Here is a 19,821-nt window from a genome sequence, read left to right on the forward strand (position 1 = left end):
TCAAAATATTTCAAAATCACATTATCGTGCCTGCGTGTCCTATTCGTCATGCACAGAGTGCTGTGCGGTGATAATGTCATGTCACTGTATGCAATCTAGGCGGGAAATTAAAATACTATGTACTAATGTGCCTGCAGCAGATCACGTAAAGCAGTATCCAGCAGGAGTTCACACAGCGACGGAGGGAAGCTCTTCTGTACCTCCTGCAACGTTACTGTAGATCACTCCCGAAACTCGTCTGTTGACAGGCATTTAGATTCACCGAAAGAGAAAAGGTTGAAATACAGAGCAGTACTGAGACTGCTTTACTTGCAAAGAAACAAAACGGTGGCTTCCATGTTCCAAAAGACCACTTATTAAATTCTGACCTGACAGAGGCGTTTGTTTGTGCAGATATCTCTTTTGAAAAACTAGACAATCAGAAGCTATGTAAATTCTTCAGAGTAGCAAATGGTGGAGTGTTTCCTTCATCAGCCCAGTTGAGACATGAATACTTATCTGAAGTTAACGAGTATCACAAGCAGGAGATTATGGGATTGGTGAAACAGTCTGGTTGCTTGTCAGGGTCACTGACGAGTCGACTGATGCCCAAGATCAGTGTGGGATACACGTTGTATTTGTTTTGCAAGACCTAAATGCTGAACATGCATCTGACGTACTATAACTGAAAGCTGTCCTTGCAGGTGCACTTTACCTACAGGCTGTTAATCACAACACCGTTTCACAGGCTAACTGTAAAGTGATTGAGTAACTTTGATGCTAATTTTGATGTCAGTGCATTTATCTGTATATTTGCTGTTTAAAAAAAAAATAAAAAATCTGTACCCGTAAATTATTTTATATTTCCGTGCACATTCCGCGAAATACGACTTTACCCGTGACACTGCCGTGAATTTTAAAGAAATATCGATGTGTCTTGATTTCTTCTTATTGCAGGATCAGTAAAACTGTAACAAAAAAAAAATGTCTATATTAAATAGACCCTGCCCCTACCGCTCTCAGCCTGATGTGTGGTTACCGCAGGCATGCCTTGCCTGTGACTGAAACTGAGATCAGTGACGCTGCTTAGTTTACTAGCATCACAAACACATCTATAATGTGGGGGCGCATTTATGCAAAAGAGTGTGCTACATGCGACAGGCTCTTTTTTGCAGCCCTCTTAGTTGTCACAGTGTGAATCAGCCATTGTTTATGCAGAAACCAGACCTGTTGTCTGCCCTGTTTATTTACACTGCAGGCGGTGTGAGAGGCAGGCATGCTCTGCGTAACGGTGGGTTTATCATACCAAACCCGCTCAAAGACAGCCCGGTTGTGCATTACAGTCAAAGCTGGGGGGGTGGGAAGGGGCCCTCGTTTTAAGGGCTTTCATGGGGCAGTCATTTTGTCAGCATGGGTTACAGCAGAACAATATGGGGCATCGTATTCTAGCCACACTGCATAAAGCTGCAATACAAACTCAAACTGCCTGAGGGTTGCCTGCCCCATTGCCCCAGGCGGGCTCGGCGCTCCAGGGCGGGCCTTTAACAAGGGCGCCAAAAACAACAAAGACGGGGCGGGGCCGGAGTGTGACCGCGAGCGATCGACAGCCACGCCGGCCAATCCTATTTAACTGCGCGCTCGTTTCCGACCAATAGTTTCACCGGTCAGGCCGAGAAACCCTACGAAGGTGGGGGCGGGGGAGTGGCTGGTGCCTACTCCAATAGGAAGGCGAAAGGGGTCGGAGCGCACCAATCCGGCGCCGGGGAGGGCGGGGCTTGCGCCAGGGGGTTGGGTGCTCGGTGTCATGGAGGCGCAGTGAGAGCGCAGCAGCCATTGAGGGAAGCTGAGCCGGAGTTTCTGCACGCATTTTATTATTATTATTATTATATTTACCCCTCATTTCCTCTTATTATTTTTAAACTGCGCGTTATATATTTAAATCTGTAGCCATGGATATGAAAAAGAGGATCAGCTTGGAGCTGCGGAGCCGGACCCCGCTGGAGGTGTGGAGCCGCGTTGTTTGTGTGTTTGTTTGTGTGTGTTTGTTGTGTTTGTTTGTGTGTTTGTGTGTTTGTTTCTTCCAGCTGGCTGCAGTGTGGATGGCCGGGCGCTCCTGTGATCCGGTCACCGCAGTGCAGGATGCCTCTGAACCCGCGCTTTGGAGCGGGGAGCCCGTGGAGAGCAGCGCTGGTTTGTCTCGGTTGCCGCGTCGCTGGTTTGAAGTCGCTTGTCGTTTTATTCGCTGCTCGCAGTGTCCTGTGCTGGTAACAGTCGCGCCGGCTCCGGCGTGTTTAGTGCTGCTGTGTGCAAACATGCCAGCAAAGCATCGCGTCTCGAGTGGAGGAAACTTTTTAGAGTAAAAAACGCACGCACTCTCGTGTCTGGCTCCCACGGCGCTCCCACGGCGCAGAGTGGCGTTGCGACGCGTTGAAGAAAGCAAGCCCGATGTCGGCTGTAGTAACGAGGGCAGGCAGCAGCGCTGTGTGTGAGACGCAGACCTCGCTGTGCAAACGACGGTGCTTTTCGGGGGGGGGGCTGTTATTTGTGCCATTTGCTGCACGCCCGTGTGTTAGTTTATTAATCCAGCGCGGAGCTGTGTAACCCTGCTCGGCGCTCCCCGTCCAGGCGGCGGTGTGTCCGGCGGGATGCCGCGGTGATGGTGAGGCCGGGCAGGGTTACACCGGTGCCGCCAATCCAGCAAGCAGAGGCGCAGCAGAGGACGCGTCTGCTCCGGGAGGGCGCTGAGTGCGGCGATGCGCTACACGGCGTGAAAGAGCCGGACCGCAACACTGCCAGCGGGGTTTCCTGTGTGTGTTGCTTGCTGCGTCTCTTCTCGCCAGTAGCGCCCCCGGTTTCGGGTGTGTTGCTTGCTGCGTCTCCTCTCGCCAGTAGCGCCCCCGGTTTCGGGTGTCTTGCTTGCTGCGTCTCTTCTCGCCAGTAGCGCCCCCGGTTTCGGGTGTGTTGCTTGCTGCGTCTCTTCTCGCCAGTAGCGCCCCCGGTTTCGGGTGTCTTGCTTGCTGCGTCTCTTCTCGCCAGTAGCGCCCCCGGTTTCGGGTGTCTTGCTTGCTGCGTCTCTTCTCGCCAGTAACGCCCCCGGTTTCGGGTGTGTTGCTTGCTGCGTCTCTTCTCGCCAGTAGCGCCCCCGGTTTCGGGTGTGTTGCTTGCTGCGTCTCTTCTCGCCAGTAGCGCCCCCGGTTTCGGGTGTGTTGCTTGCTGCGTCTCTTCTCGCCAGTAGCGCCCCCGGTTTCGGGTGTCTTGCTTGCTGCGTCTCTTCTCGCCAGTAGCGCCCCCGGTTTCGGGTGTCTTGCTTGCTGCGTCTCTTCTCGCCAGTAGCGCCCCCGGTTTCGGGTGTGTTGCTTGCTGCGTCTCTTCTCGCCAGTAACGCCCCCGGTTTCGGGTGTCTTGCTTGCTGCGTCTCTTCTCGCCAGTAACGCCCCCGGTTTCGGGTGTCTTGCTTGCTGCGTCTCTTCTCGCCAGTAGCGCCCCCGGTTTCGGGTGTGTTGCTTGCTGCGTCTCTTCTCGCCAGTAGCGCCCCCGGTTTCGGGTGTGTTGCTTGCTGCGTCTCCTCTCGCCAGTAGCGCCCCCGGTTTCGGGTGTCTTGCTTGCTGCGTCTCTTCTCTCCAGTAACGCCCCCGGTTTCGGGTGTCTTGCTTGCTGCGTCTCTTCTCGCCAGTAGCGCCCCCCGTCTTGTTTCACAGCGCGTTTGTGTGTTTGCTGCCCCGGGACTCGCCGTGTGTCATGAACTCCTCGTGGAGACGCACAGTGCCTGCGGCTTGTTAAAGCGGACACTTGTTACTGTGTAAAATACTCAATCATATATATGTTTGTGTGTGTTTATTTTTTTAAATAAATACTGCTGTACTATGACAGATGGCAGAGGCTTAATCTTCACCCCTCCTCAAACCCCCCCCTTTAAAAAAATAAAATAAAAGCTTAATCATACGCATACTGAGAGCGCATTTCTTTACTGCTCCGACTTAAATGCATTTTAAACCCGAACATTAGCAAAGCAATGGCCCTTCGATGCTCTCTCTCTCTCTCTGCTGGTGCGATTCCCCCCTCCCCAGCCTGATTATAGGAAATGGTTTTTGTGTGAAGTCGATCGGGTGTAAATACTAATGCGTGGCGCTTATCCCACTAAAATACCGACGCGTGTCTGACTGCAGGTGTGGAGATGTGCCCGGAAAACATACCAATGCACCTGCTGAAACATGGCTTCACACTTTTGCTTTCCAACAGTAGGTAAAGTAAATACACATATTTCAGGCGGCAGGCATATTGACAGTGCAGTCTGTGTGCATTCCCCAAATCTCTCGCACAGAAACGTGCCTTCCACACCAGAAGGGTCTCGGAATGAGCAGCTAGCGGGCCGACTGCTGCTGGTTTCACCACGGCTTTGTAATAATGAGCCGGGCCCATGACAGTGGTGTTGAAAATCTTGTCTGGGGTTATAATATAAATGATATATTTAAGCCCGGATGTAGAATTGAAGCTTGCGGTACAATGTTTTATAATAAATGTAAGCTAACGCAGTAAGCAGAGTTTGGTACCTAAAAATTATTTTACGCAACCTTATTTGTAATTTACAGAAAGATTTCTAGATGCCCTCAAGCAGATTTACAAACTAACGCAATGAACATACTGCCCCCTGCTGTTAAACAAATAGCAGACTGTGGTCAGAACTCCGTGCCCTTGGCATTATTGAAACCCCAGCCTTCTCCCTGCACCCCAGCCCCTGCACAGTCCCGGCTCTCGTACTGATGGATTAAACCCCATCTGCTTGTACAGGTGTGTCCGAGGAGGCAGTGGAGCGCTCTGGGGTAGGTGCTGGGTTCTCGGCAAGCTCCCCTGTTTGGCAGTGTGTTTTACACCTAGTGGTACGTTCTTGTGGGCTGATTTTGCACGTTTTCAATGTTTCACTTTGTTTTTATCCCCTCGAAGGGGGGGTACAGTGGAGGCGGTCTTGCGTACAGACATGTCTTGCTTTCAGTTGGAGAACCGCTTATTCAGTTGACATGGAGCTTAGGATGAACATTATGTAGCAGGAGTTATTGAGCGTTAGAGGGATGTATGGAGGTGTCTGTCTGTCTCTGCACATCTGTCCATCTGTGTGGGAGCCTTGCATGGAGGAAGTGTGAAGTAACGCTGGTGTAAAATGGCATCTGTGTCACTTTCAAGGGACAGCTTGTCTCCACTGCTGATGTTGAGGATAGTTAACAAAATCCAACATTTAAACAGTACACACCCCCCCCCCCCCCCCCCCCCGGTGTAACCCCGTCAGTCACCGTGAGCATCACTGTACCATGTTATGTTTCCTCTCTGTTATAATGGATAACAGAGATATGGCAGGGCAACTTCTTGAGCTCCATAGAGTTCACACACACCCTTAACATTTGTAAAAATGAAATCTCGTGACCGATTTGATATACGTTATTGAACGATGGTTAAATGTTTAGCAGAAGCTCTAAATGTTTTAACACTTGGGAAAGGTTCTTCACTGTTAACATCCCTGCAGCAGTGGGAGTGACCCTGTTGCACCGCGGAACTGAGGGGTCTGAAATCTGGGCTCGTATCTCAACGCTGTGCTTCTATGCAGGTGACCGAGTTAGTGGTGGATAACTGCCGCTCCAGTGACGGGGAGGTGGAGGGACTGACGGACGACTTCAAAGAACTCGAGTTCCTCAGCATGGTTAATGTCGGGCTCTCGTCTCTGGCTAAGCTCCCTACCTTGAGTAAACTCCGCAAGGTAAGCGTTCTGGGATATTTCGCTAATACTTTTTTCATTTTAAGTTCGTTTTTGTTGTGTAAAAGCATATAGTTACGGCCAAACATTTTGCATCACCTAGAATTTTAGGATTGGCAAAAGAGAAAAAATATATAGGGGCATAATTTAGATCTTTCATTTAAAATCATGTAATCTATTGGTTTCAGTTTCATCCTTTTGCATTTCACTGTACAATACTTAACTCCCTCCCCCAGCACCTGTCCCACAGTGTGTTCATGTTGGAAGATCTTGTCAATGTTGCCATGAAGATCTTGTGTCGCAGAGCATAACAATGGAAGGGTTGTTTTTGGATCTGTTTTTTCCAAATCAAAACACTTTTGCTTTTTGGATGTTATTCTAATTACTTTCTAGTAATTTAAGCGTTTAGTGATGGTGGTCTGCTATGAAAGGCGCTGTATGAAATAAAGATTGATCGTAAGGGCTAAACAGTGCATGTCACATGGATGGAAATAAGACTCCTGTTGCATAGCAGATTCACCAGTTCGAGGTTTTGAAACCAGCTTAATTAGCCACACTTTGTAGGTAACAAGGTCAGGTGTATCTTATTAAACTCCTTGTAAAAACCAGTAATTGATTTCCATCCCTGTGTCATGTATTGTAATCACGATTCATAAATGCATGACAAAGTATCGTTTCACCCCAACAGTCACACCACACCTCGGCTCCAGACAGTGCTAGTGTTCCTGCTCGTGTCTCTTCAGTTTGTGATGCCTGTTTTAAGGCTCCTGATTTTTCTTTCATAATGTTGAGGACACTTCTCTCCCATGTGCAGTTTCATCTGGAACAGCGCAGACTGGTTGCTGTACTTGCTGTAAAGCTGCTTGCATGTGTTTCTCGTATACCATGGATAGACAGAGCTGCCTTAGTTAGAGCAGGGCTCCTCAACTAGTTTTTTTAATTTAAGGGGGCCAGATTGGAAAAAAGATTGGAGTAGGCGGTACTTACATATGTATTAATATTATTATTAAAAAAAAAAAAGCAGAATTCCATTCACAATGCCTAATTCCACGATTCTGCTATCGTGGATAATCAGTAGCCCTACGTATTGTGTGTTTTTTTTTTCCTCCTTGCAGTTGGAACTCAGCGACAATAGCATTTCCGGTGGGTTGGAGGCTCTCTCGGAGAAGTGTCCCAACCTGACGTACCTGAACCTGAGCGGCAACAAGATCCAGGACCTGAGCACCGTGAAGGCGCTGGTAAGAACAAGAGCATGAGGCTGTGCTGTCAGACAGACAGGCCCCTGACTGCTGTGCACATCTGTACCTCCTGACTGGAGCAGGGCTCTCCAACCCTGCTCCTGGAGTGCCCCAATCCTCTCGTAGCTGCAGATTGTGCCAGGTGTTTTCAGTGTTGCTCGTAGCTGCAGATTGTGCGAGGTGTTTTCAGTGTTGCTCATAGCTGCGGATTGTGCCAGGTGTTGCTGACAGCTGCGTGGGAGTGTTTTCGTGCCTGTTTTGCTGACCTCTCCTCTGTGCTCGTCTGTGCAGCACAGCCTGAAGAACCTGAAGAGTCTGGACCTGTTCAACTGTGACATCACCAGCCTGGAGGAGTACCGGGAGAGCGTCTTCGACCTGCTGCCCCAGATCAGCTACCTGGACGGGTTCGACCAGGAGGACAGCGAGGCCCCGGACTCTGAGGAGGGGGGCGAGGCAGAGGATCACGGTAAGGGTCTCAATCTCTTGACACTGAAGCCTAACTTTCAGGACACTTCTCCTGAGGACAGCAGTGTAAAATCATCTTCCACGTTCAGGCCACCATCAGCAAATGTTTGAGACGCTGTTCAGTTACAGCTGATGCTTGCTATTTTGTAAATGCGAAGAGGATACACTGAGCCTTCATGGAGCATTGCAGGGGGAGAGTCTTCAGCCACACTGATGAATATATCTTCAGTTCCCACATGCTGTCTAGTGCTGCGCACCCCAGAGTCTTGCACTGCACACTAACGCGAGCAGCAGGGATTTATAGAGCTGTGACTCGGGGCTTCTCGATGCCTTTTTCTGATTGGTTGCAGACATTCTTTTGTGTTGAAATGTGTTTCAGTGTTTAGAGAGTTAACCCTGTACGGTTCAGGTGACACGTGAACCACAAATAAAAATGATGCTAACATTCATATTTTTGCAATGAGGTGCAGGAGCAGGGCTTCACATGTACGGTTGGATTGGGTCATTCCAAGCGACCCGTCTCCTTGTGGTACTCGAGTCGCTCTCAAATGCGTTTTTATGAAGAAACTATTTGAACAGCTGCTCAGTTTCCTTGTGTACCTGAGCAGGTTAATGTGAGACTAACACCCCCCCCACCCCCTCTCACTCGCTGCTCCATACAGAGGAGGAGGAGGAGGAGGAAGAGGAGGGTGCAGCCGCTGGCCCCACTGGAGGCTTTGACGACGACGATGATGATGATGACGAAGAGGACGGAGGGGTGGAAGAGGTTGGCCTTTCCTACCTCATGAAGGAGGAGATTCAGGTGAGAAGCACCACACTTTTTTTTAGAGCTGCACAATACTGTTCAGATTCTCTCTCTCTACAGGCGAGTGTTGCTGGTGTTGACTGGGCTCATTCTAACATTCCAAGTGAAGAAGCAGCTGCCTGGGTTTGTGTGGATCGCTGCTGTCCACAGGCTAAGAAAAGCAGCAATCATCACAAACCCAAGCAGCTGTTTCTTCACACTGAATGGAAAATTAGCCTGATAAACGCCAGTTACCCTCTCCTGTGGAGCGCGTATCCAGATGTTTCATGCAGCACTAGTTTATTTTATCTAAACTGTTACATCTACCCCAGCTGCAGTGCCTGTGGGGGGAACACTGCGTTCAGATCTGTAGCGCAGTTGGGACCCTGTAGAAGTGGACCCCATGTTCTCGGCACATGTTTAGTCTTCCTTTGCCCTTTCTGAATGACCTGTTTTTGCATGAGTTCTATTTATTTTTAATTCTGCGTCTCTTCCAGACATTGTTCTCATGTGCTGTGTAGGTGTTAATGTACTCTTGGGCACGCTGCTCTTTTCAATGTGCTTTTTCGAGGCCTGTGCTGGAAATGGTTGGGTTTTTTTTGGGAGTGGGTGAAGTGGTTTCTCCCTAAGCATCAATCTCTGCTGTGGTTTGGAGTGGCACGTGTTTTATCCAATCAGCAGCCTCGGATTATGACTAGGGCTGTGTATTAGACAGTAAATGGCTTATTTCACGGTCTAAAAATGTCAAAATTAAGCATTATTTATTAAAGCAGGAACAAAAGGTGTCAAATTCAAGATTGATCATTCTTACAACAATTGTTCTTAATGTAAATGATTACCTGACAAGCAGTAAAGGCTAAATTGTAGAATGTTAACTGTTATGTCCACCGTGTTTTAAAGACATGCAATTCACCATTGGTGAATTATCAAACTAAATAAAAGCATAAATACAAAAGTAGTGTGCAATGTCCCCATGTACTGGACAGAGCGGTCTTTAGCAGGATTGTTCCACGTCTTTGATGCAGCTGGTGTCTCGCTCATCGAGGATCGTGCAGTTGTATGGAGGGTGTTCAGTCATTACCAGAAGCACACTAACCCCGCTGCCAGGTTCCTGAATGCGCTGCAACAGGCAGTGTGTCAGTCAGGCACATGTTTGCTGGATTTAAGTGATTAATGTTTATTTGCATTGTTTTAGAACTAGGGAGTTTTCACAGAGAGCTAACTACATGTTACACGGCAGTGGGTAAAATGCCATGGAAATCCATGCAGTAAATCCAGCCTTCGCTATGACGGCTGTCTGTTGGAGTCGACGCAGACAAGAAGAGGCAACAAGGTGCCATCTTAACTGAAATCCAGGTCTCTCTTATTAAATGTGAAATATTATTTTCCATAACCAGATCGTAGATAAAAATATACCGCTGCGGTGATGCTATCGCGGCTTTAAAATTCATAAGAAAACCCTGCTGTTTACAGGGGATCAGCGACTGTTCAGCTGGAGCGATGCATATCCCCTTCAGTCTCTGTGTGCTAGGCTTGGGCAATACACCTGTGTGTTGTACTGGCGATAAAAATAGTCACATAATATAGTTCTGTTTTTTTTTTTGGTCCACACTTGTGCATAACGTGAACTGAGAGCGTTAAGCGTTGGACTGATTCATTTGAACTTCACAGGGAGGTCACTAGGTAGTACAGGTTAATTGTGTAGTTTTTCTTTTTAGTTACAGATTTCCTATTTTATTGAATGTCAAGTCAACCATTTAATCAATCGGGCGTCACGTTTTAAAAAGGTTACCTTTTAAATTGTTCTATGTATAGACTCCAGTGTTTTGGACACAGGCTGTCGGTAAGTGCCCTGTCTTTCGCTGTCTCTTGCCCTGCTAGGGTGAGCTGCATTACACTAGCTATATATTTAAATATGTAATGCGTTTCTTTTCTGTTGTTTGTGGCCTTAATATATAATCGTGAAAACTTGAAGGAAAGCACGTTCTGTTTTGGAAGTTAAACGGACAGTAGAAGCGTTTTGGGCCTGTATTCTATAAAAGCAGCTTGTAAGTGCTTCTAGTTCTATTTAAACGTAAAAAAAAAAAAAAAAAAAAAAACCTTGAGCAGAATGTTAACTATAAAGTGATTTGTATATTGTCCTTGCACTTCTAAAACATCATGATATATTTCTGGAGGTATATCACCCACCCCAGCCGCATGTATAGTTATACTATGTTAAGTTTCCAGTCTTATCTTTTTAGAATGCATACTTCTCTTTATTTACCCAGTTCTGGCAGGGCAACTTCTTGAACTCCATAGAGTTTCCCACAGTCTGCTCTCTTAAAAATGTCTAAGTGTAGAATTAAAAATCATGAGTGACGATGATATGTCTCACGGCCTCTACAGTGCTGTGCTGCTGCGGAGACTGCCCCCTTGCACAGTAGCTCCAAATCAGCTTGAAGCAGGCCGGTTTGTTCCTTTAGAAAAGGGGCAGAAGCAAGTTTGTTCCCAAGTGTTGCTGTGGTGGTTAGAGGTAAAGAGACACCCACACAGAATTAGATCGTTCTTGGTCGAGTTAGGTAGTTATTATTTACATATAGAAGGAAAGAGCTTCTTGTGAAACACTGTAGTCAGGAGAGTGAGACTGTATCCAGTGTGGTTCAGGTCTGTGAGGGTGAATCTTAAAGGCATGATGATAGTGCCTGGAAATTAAGAGCGAGGTGCCAGTTTATTTGTAGTGAATTTTGGTAGTTGTGTCAGACTACAAACACAGTAACAATGTGTTTGTTCATCAATACAGTACAGTCCAGACATTCAACATGGACTCAGGACTGGGTGCTTGCTGTGTGAGCACTGACAATACAGATATTCAACATGGACTCAGGACTGGGTGCTTGCTTGAGCTGTGTGAACTCAACACTGTGAGCAATGTACAGATATTCAACATGGACTCAGGACTGGGTGCTTGCTGTGTGAGCACTGACAATACAGACATTCAACATGGACTCAGGACTGGGTGCTTGCTGTGTGAGCACTGACAATACAGTACAGACATTCAACATGATCTCAGGCCTGGGCGCTGGCTGTGTGAGCACTGACAATACAGACATTCAACATGATCTCTCATTCAACATGAACTCAGGACTGGGTGCTTGCTGTGTGAGCACTGACAATACAGACATTCAACATGATCTCAGGACTGGGTGCTTGCTTGAGCACAGTACAGACATTCAACATGATCTCAGGACTGGGTGCTTGCTGTGTGAGCACTGACAATACAGACATTCAACATGATCTCAGGACTGGGTGCTTGCTGTGTGAGCACTGACAATACAGAGTCACCCTGCCCCCTTGCACAGACATTCAACATGAGCTCAGGACTGGGTGCTTGCTGTGTGAGCACTGACAATACAGACATTCAACATGAACTCAGGACTGGGTGCTTGCTGTGTGAGCACTGACAATACAGACATTCAACATGATCTCAGGACTGGGTGCTTGCTGTGTGAGCACTGACAATACAGTCAACATGATCTCAGGACTGGGTGCTTGCTGTCTACAGTACAGACATTCAACATGATCTCAGGACTGGGTGCTTGCTGTGAGTGAGACATTCAACATGACTCAGGACTGTGTGAGTGACAATACAGACATTCAACATGGACTCAGGACTGGGTGCTTGCTGTGTGAGCACTGACAATACAGTACAGACATTCAACATGATCTCAGGACTGGGTGCTTGCTGTGTGAGCACTGACATTCAACATGATCTCAGGACTGGGTGCTTGCTGTGTGAGCACTGACAATACAGACATTCAACATGATCTCAGGACTGGGTGCTTGCTGTGTGAGCACTGACAATACAGTTAGAGCAGAGACATTCAACATGATCTCAGGACTGGGTGCTTGCTTGTGAGCACTGACAATACAGTACAGACATGATCTCAGGAGTGCTTCTTGTGTGAGACTCAGGACTGGGTGCTTGCTGTGTGAGCACTGACAATACAGTACAGACATTCAACATGAACTCAGTGAGCACTGACAATACAGTACAGACAGAACTCAACATGGTTCAGGTCTGACTGGGAGCTTGCTGTTGAGCACTGTAACAGACATTCAACATGCACTGGGTGCTTGCTGTGTGAGCACTGACAATACAGTACAGACATTCAACATGATCTCAGGACTGGGTGCTTGCTGTGTGAGCACTGACAATACAGTACAGACATTCAACATGATTCTACTGGGTGCTTGCTGTGTGAGCACTGACAATACAGACATTCAACATGAACTCAGGACTGGGTGCTTGCTGTGTGAGCACTGACAATACAGTACATTCAACATGATCTCAGGACTGGGTGCTTGCTGTGTGAGCACTGACAATACAGACATTCAACATGATCTCAGGACTGGGTGCTTGCTGTGTGAGCAGACAATACAGACATTCAACATGAACTCAGGACTGGGTGCTTGCTGTGTGAGCACTGACAATACAGTACAGACATTCACATACAGACATTCAACATGATCTCAGGACTGGGTGCTTGCTGTGTGAGCACTGACAATACAGACATTCAACATGATCTCAGGACTGGGTGCTTGCTGTGTGAGCACTGACAATACAGACATTCAACATGATCTCAGGACTGGGTGCTTGCTGTGTGAGCACTGACAATACAGTACACATTCAACATGAACTCAGGACTGGGTGCTTGCTGTGTGAGCACTGACAAGTACAGACATTCAACATGATCTCAGGACTGGGTGCTTGCTGTGTGAGCACTGACACTGAATACAGACATTCAACATGATCTCAGGACTGGGTGCTTGCTGTGTGAGCACTGACAATACAGACATTCAACATGATCTCAGGACTGGGTGCTGTGCTGTGTGAGTGAGCACTGACAATACAGACACAACATGATCTCAGGACTGGGTGCTTGCTGTGTGAGCACTGACACATCTCAGGACTGGGTGCTTGCTGTGTGAGCATTGACAATACAGAACTCAGGACTGGGTGCTTGCTGTGTGGGCACTGACAATACAGTACAGACATTCAACATGAACTCAGGACTGGGTGCTTGCTGTGTGAGCACTGACAATACAGTACAGACATTCAACATGATCTCGGGACTGGGTGCTTGCTGTGTGAGCACTGACAATACAGTACAGACATTCAACATGATCTCAGGACTGGGTGCTTGCTGTGTGAGCACTGACAATACAGACATTCAACATGATCTCAGGACTGGGTGCTTGCTGTGTGAGCACTGACAATACAGATACAGACATTCAACATGAACTCAGGACTGGGTGCTTGCTGTGTGAGCACTGACAATACAGACATTCAACATGGACTCAGGACTGGGTGCTTGCTGTGTGAGCACTGACAATACAGTACAGACATTCAACATGATCTCAGGACTGGGTGCTTGCTGTGTGAGCACTGACAATACAGACATTCAACATGGACTCAGGACTGGGTGCTTGCTGTGTACAGACAGACATTCAACATGATCTCAGGACTGGGTGCTTGCTGTGTGAGCACTGACAATACAGACATTCAACATGATCTCAGGACTGGGTGCTTGCTGTGTGAGCACTGACAATACAGACATTCAACATGGACTCAGGACTGGGTGCTTGCTGTGTGAGCACTGACAAGACATTCAACATGATCTCAGGACTGGGTGCTTGCTGTGTGAGCACTGACACATACAGACATTCAACATGATCTCAGGACTGGGTGCTTGCTGTGTGAGCACTGGGTGCTTGCTGTGTGAGCACTGACAATACAGACATTCAACATGATCTCAGGACTGGGTGCTTGCTGTGTGAGCACTGACACTGGGTGCTTGCTGTGTGAGCATACAGACATTCAACATGACTGGGTGCTTGCTCAGGACATTCAACATGATCTCAGGACTGGGTGCTTGCTGTGTGAGCACTGACAATACAGACATTCAACATGATCTCAGGACTGGGTGCTTGCTGTGTGAGCACTGACAATACAGACATTCAACATGATCTCAGGACTGGGTGCTTGCTGTGTGAGCACTGACAATACAGTACAGACATTCAACATGATCTCAGGACTGGGTGCTTGCTGTGTGAGCACTGACAATACAGACATTCAACATGAACTCAGGACTGGGTGCTTGCTGTGTGAGCACTGACAATACAGTACAGACATTCAACATGATGGACTGCTTGCTGTGTGAGCACTGACAATACAGACATTCAACATGATCTCAGGACTGGGTGCTTGCTGTGTGAGCACTGACAATACAGACATTCAACATGATCTCAGGACTGGGTGCTTGCTGTGTGAGCACTGACAATACAGACATTCAACATGATCTCAGGACTGGGTGCTTGCTGTGTGAGCACTGACAATACAGACATTCAACATGATCTCAGGACTGGGTGCTTGCTGTGTGAGCACTGACAATACAGACATTCAACATGATCTCAGGACTGGGTGCTTGCTGTGTGAGCACTGACAATACAGACATTCAACATGATCTCAGGACTGGGTGCTTGCTGTGTGAGCACTGACAATACAGACATTCAACATGATCTCAGGACTGGGTGCTTGCTGTGTGAGCACTGACAATACAGACATTCAACATGATCTCAGGACTGGGTGCTTGCTGTGTGAGCACTGACAATACAGTACAGACATTCAACATGAACTCAGGACTGGGTGCTTGCTGTGTGAGCACTGACAATACAGTACAGACATTCAACATGAACTCAGGACTGGGTGCTTGCTGTGTGAGCACTGACAATACAATACAGACATTCAACATGATCTCAGGACTGGGCGCTGGCTGTGTGAGCACTGACAATACAGACATTCAACATGATCTCAGGACTGGGTGCTTGCTGTGTGAGCACTGACAATACAGTACAGACATTCAACATGATCTCAGGACTGGGTGCTTGCTGTGTGAGCACTGACAATACAGACATTCAACATGATCTCAGGACTGGGTGCTTGCTGTGTGAGCACTGACAATACAGACATTCAACATGATCTCAGGACTGGGTGCTTGCTGTGTGAGCACTGACAATACAGACATTCAACATGAACTCAGGACTGGGTGCTTGCTGTGTGAGCACTGACAATACAGACATTCAGCATGGACTCAGGCTGTGTTCCTTCTAAACATTCAGCAACCACGTCTTTAACGAAACGCTCTTCAGTTGTTTGTTTTGTTTGGTTTTTTCCATAACTAAAACATTTATTAAAATAGATAGGAAACTGATGTCTCTGCTAGTTCTTTATCGTTACCTGTCTGGTTTTGTTACGTTACATTGTAGGATTTTGCTTCTTTGCACCGCTTTTGTATAATTGAAACACGCAGCAATACAATGTAGCAATTATGAAGAGTACCATAGTTGAAAATTGCAACTTTGTATATAACTGTGGACCAAACCAGATTTAAACAAGCAGCACTCATGCATCTATTTCACAATCTGCTCGCTCTGCTTTTTAAATCTGTGTGCTTAAAAACTCAATTAAAAACAACAGTAAATGTTAAATGCAGGACTGGTACTACTATTAGCATCAATTATTACCAAACGACTCCATAGAATAGATCTGATTTCCAGAGCTAGCACAGACTCCACAGTGTATGAAGACTAGAGTGTTTTAAATATGATCGTACATGCTGCGTGAGGCCTGGGCTGGTGTGATTACAAACGATCCGCCCCCAGACAGGGCAGCATTCACACAGAGCAAAAATAATACACCTGCAGCAGGGTCGAGTGCCCAAACGAGCCGAGACCAGCTGTTTCCGATGTATTGGAAACAGCATTGCGCCAAGGCCCCATTCACATGGGAGGGATTGGACGCTCTCTTGGTGTGTGGGGCAGCCAGCTCACACCCAGCCTCGGCCCTGTTACAAGAGCACTTCATACTGCACTCTAACACTTGGAAACTGCGCTGGATAAAGGCTATTATTATTGTAATAAAAATAACAGCCACTTAATCTGCATTATATTCCACCATAATACTGAAGTTTTGCAAGGACATCAAAACATTGACCCTGTACGTGCCCACACAGCGTGCAGTGTAGCCCCCTCCACTCCCTCACTGGGGAGAGCCTGGCGTCGCCATGAATTCTGTTTATCGATGCCATAAGCTGACACTGTCAGCACAGCTCATTGAGAGATAGAGGACACACCTACAAAGAGTGGCGTCATCCAGCTTTAGTGGACCGTGACTCGAGCACAGTTCAAGTCGGGCCGGTGATACACAAAGGAGTAAAGCTTGTGTGTGTTTCAGGATGAAGAAGATGATGATGACTATGTGGAGGAGGAAGAGGAGGAGGAGGAAGTAGACGACGGTAAGTCCCTGTCAGTTTGGACCCTGATCCTGCCTTGTGGCACGACAGCCCCCTGGCTGTAGTTTTAACCAAGAAGCTGATTGAGTTGGAATACTAGTGTCATTTTACTGTGTTCATGAATCGTGCTTATGCAGCCCAGATGTATATATTTCTATCATCTGTTAGTTATATATTTAACAGGCTAGAGTCACGGCAGATAGAATCCACTCTTTCAAAGTGGTTTCAGCTAGCCAGGTTCAGAAGCACTGCTGTAAGGAGTGTGTGTGTTTCTGCTCAGATGACGAGGAGGGGGTCCAAGGAGAGAAGCGGAAACGAGACCCTGAGGATGAAGGAGGAGACGATGATGATGATGAGGATGACTAGACCCTTTCCGGCTGCCGCGGGAGGGACCCACTTTAATCTCTACAACAAAAACCGTGTGACGATATTGCAGAGAATTCCTTTATAGAGCATAGCTAGCACTGTTGGTGTGTGTCTATTCTTTTTCATATGTATATAAGAAGAGGAAAGGTTTTGGTTTTAATGAAGATTCATTTGTAATCATTCCAAGTCGTTTGTGCTTCCCAGCAAGTCCCATACGTTTGGGATTGGAGAGGGGAGGGGGTGCAGTTCTGCAAGCCCTGGTCATCCCAACCACTTTGTGGTTCTTAAGCTGAGGGAACACTAAATCACTTAGTGGCTTGGAACATGGTTTCAGGAGACGAGGTTTCGGGCAGCTGCCTGGCATACCAGGGGAGACTGGGGTTTGATGCAGCAATCTCAAACTAGGTCTCCTGGAACCAGTTTTCAAGCCGTTCCTGAAAAAGTGGTTTTCTGTCCCCAGGCTTTCCATTCTGCAGTGCGGGTAGTGGACAGCAGGTGGCAGTCTACCTGTTTCTTTTCCCTTGTCAAATACACATCCACTTGTTTCACTGACTAGTCCAAATTTAATTTATTCAGCCCAAAACAATTTGCGTTCGGTCTGACTTGCATAGAATAAAATAAAGGAAACCCTGTGACTCGCATATCAAATATAAAACAATGGTTTGAAAAAACAAAAACAGCAGTCACTAAACACCTTTTTTTTTTTTTCTTTAAACCAGGAAAGTGTGTTTTGATGTGCGAGTTGCACAATATCCTTGCCCTTTATTGACGGCACACCAGGGGAGACTTGGGGTTTGATACAGCAGAGCTGTCTGTAACCAGGTTTCAAGCCACTGCTTCGTGTTCCCTCAGATTTAGTGTCTGGTCATTCTGAAAGTGAGCTGTGACTTCATGCTCTGCCGCTAGGATGCAGTATGTTCGAGGCCTGTAGTTTCAGTTTATTTTTGGGGGGTATGTGTTTTCAGCTATGGGCACATTAGTGGGTAGAGTTTTATATTTTATACAGCAACAGGTCTGTATTCTACTTTTCTGGCAATATGTAAATAGTATTCTGACTCCTTTTGCTATCCTGTTTTAAATAGATCTGCCTTGCTTTTTAGGTATTTGTATTAAACACATGCCACCTGGGGATTTTATTATAATTATTTGAGAGTTCTGGCACTCTATTTAGTTTGTTTTAAGTCAGTGGATGTTATTACAAATGGATAAATGTGTTTTGCTGTGTGTGTGCTGTAAAACTTAAGGGTTTTTCAATAAAAAGTTAATATGGGGGTGGGGGGCTTTAAATAAAATATGATTGGTTTAATAAGCCTGGTCTATTGATTGCTTTTGTAATTGGGTGTTTTGAGGACAAGCATCAAAACAGTACAACACGCTGCCTGAACACGGGGTGCTGAACACAAGCAAACAGAGCAATGGTGAAACTGGCATGTTAATCAGATAACAAAACATCCAGCTGCTGCTAAAGATTTTGCAGCACCTTATAGAATTAACGAATTTTGCTTCTAAAGACCAATGAAACCTGCTGAATAATGTTACCATAAGATACTGAAATACATACAGCTATGTAGTTTTCCATATACTTAAAAAAAACCTGACACAAATCTAACATCGAGTACTGTATTACTAGGATGGCTTCCGATATACTTGCGGTATCATTTTAAGGACAACACAGCTTGTTTCCTGGGTCACGAAGGGACTGCTTTTGCAAACTGAGTCTTAGTATTTTAAAGGCTGTATATAGACACCGGAGAGCGGGGTCGCGGGGGCTGGTTTCTGGGCGTCCTGACTGCAGTTCATACGGTTCTAGGTAGCAGTCCGCTAAATCCAAATCAATTAAAATAACGCGGTGTGTTTACGCTATAATCGTGTTAGATTTGCCGAGTGGATTTCTACTAAACTTCATCGTTCTTGAAAAATACTGTTTTTTGAAACGGGTCGAAATAATCGCTTGCTAGCAGCCGGACGAGTGCTAACCAGCGCTTTACGAAACTCTCGCCACAGCGCTTTAGGATATTTATGAAGTGTTTTGTATAAGAACATAAGAAAGTTTACAAACGAGAGGAGGCCATTCGGCCCATCTTGCTCGTTTGGTTGTTAGTAGCTTATTGATCCCAAAATCTCATCAAGCAGCTTCTTGAAGGATCCCAGGGTGTCAGCTTCAACAACATTACTGGGGAGTTGATTCCAGACCCTCACAATTCTCTGTGTAAAAAAGTGCCTCCTATTTTCTGTTCTGAATGCCCCTTTTTCTAAACTCCATTTGTGACCCCTGGTCCTTGTTTCTTTTTTCAGGCTGAAAAAGTCCCTTGCGTCGACACTGTCACTACCTACTATATATATACATTTTAGGGTTAAACAAGCTAATTAAACCTATTTATTTATTAATGACACAATGACAACGTCTCTGCGTCGTTCGTTGGTACTGTATTGTTTTCTCCACGCTTTCCCTTGATAATATTTTAAAATCTGTTTCACTTTATAATAACCCTATAAAGATAGTCTGAGCCGAGGCGGGGGGGGGCGGGGGGGGGTTGTAAAATATATTCAAACGGTCGAAACAGACACCGCTGCCTTGGAAACCGCGCGCGCACGCTGTGGGTTTCCATTTGAAATTTGAATCTTCCATTTCCAACGGTCGACCCCCCCCCCCCCAGCCCCGGGCGCCGCGTCTCGCGATAGATATCTGCACTGATACGAAAATGAAGGCGGGGCTTTCCAGGGGACACAGAGCGAACCCCCGAAACGCGACCCTGCTGCTCACTCTGCTGAGCGGCGCGGCGGCGGCGGCAGCTGCGGGCAAGCGCTGGGTTTATTTTAATATTTTTGTTTTTTTCAACGCGACTGTACGTTCGCACGTTTATCTACGGTTAGTGTAAAGTGCTCGGCGTGGCAAAGACGTTTTTAAAATAA

General features: G+C 46.7%; 1 protein-coding gene across 3 annotated transcripts; it reads left to right on the forward strand.

The window, feature by feature from the left end:
- Positions 1–1,749: 1,749 nt before the first annotated feature.
- On the forward strand, positions 1,750–17,521 carry anp32e (acidic (leucine-rich) nuclear phosphoprotein 32 family, member E). 3 transcript variants are annotated; one of them, XM_041239026.1, is made up of 8 exons: positions 1,759–1,853; positions 1,886–1,982; positions 5,576–5,725; positions 6,838–6,960; positions 7,252–7,426; positions 8,088–8,227; positions 16,485–16,545; positions 16,823–17,521. In XM_041239026.1, exons 2-8 carry the CDS (start codon positions 1,929–1,931, stop codon positions 16,906–16,908), a joined length of 789 nt encoding a protein of 262 aa, XP_041094960.1. In that variant the 5' UTR covers positions 1,759–1,853; positions 1,886–1,928; the 3' UTR covers positions 16,909–17,521. The 3 variants fall into 3 exon arrangements, with proteins under 3 accessions (XP_041094957.1, XP_041094961.1, XP_041094960.1); XM_041239023.1 differs by having other exon boundaries at positions 1,750–1,982; XM_041239027.1 differs by having other exon boundaries at positions 1,750–1,982; positions 8,100–8,227.
- The last annotated feature ends 2,300 nt before the right edge of the window (positions 17,522–19,821 follow it).

Source organism: Polyodon spathula, chromosome 51 (genome assembly GCF_017654505.1).
Source record: "Polyodon spathula isolate WHYD16114869_AA chromosome 51, ASM1765450v1, whole genome shotgun sequence".
Taxonomy (NCBI): domain Eukaryota; kingdom Metazoa; phylum Chordata; class Actinopteri; order Acipenseriformes; family Polyodontidae; genus Polyodon; species Polyodon spathula.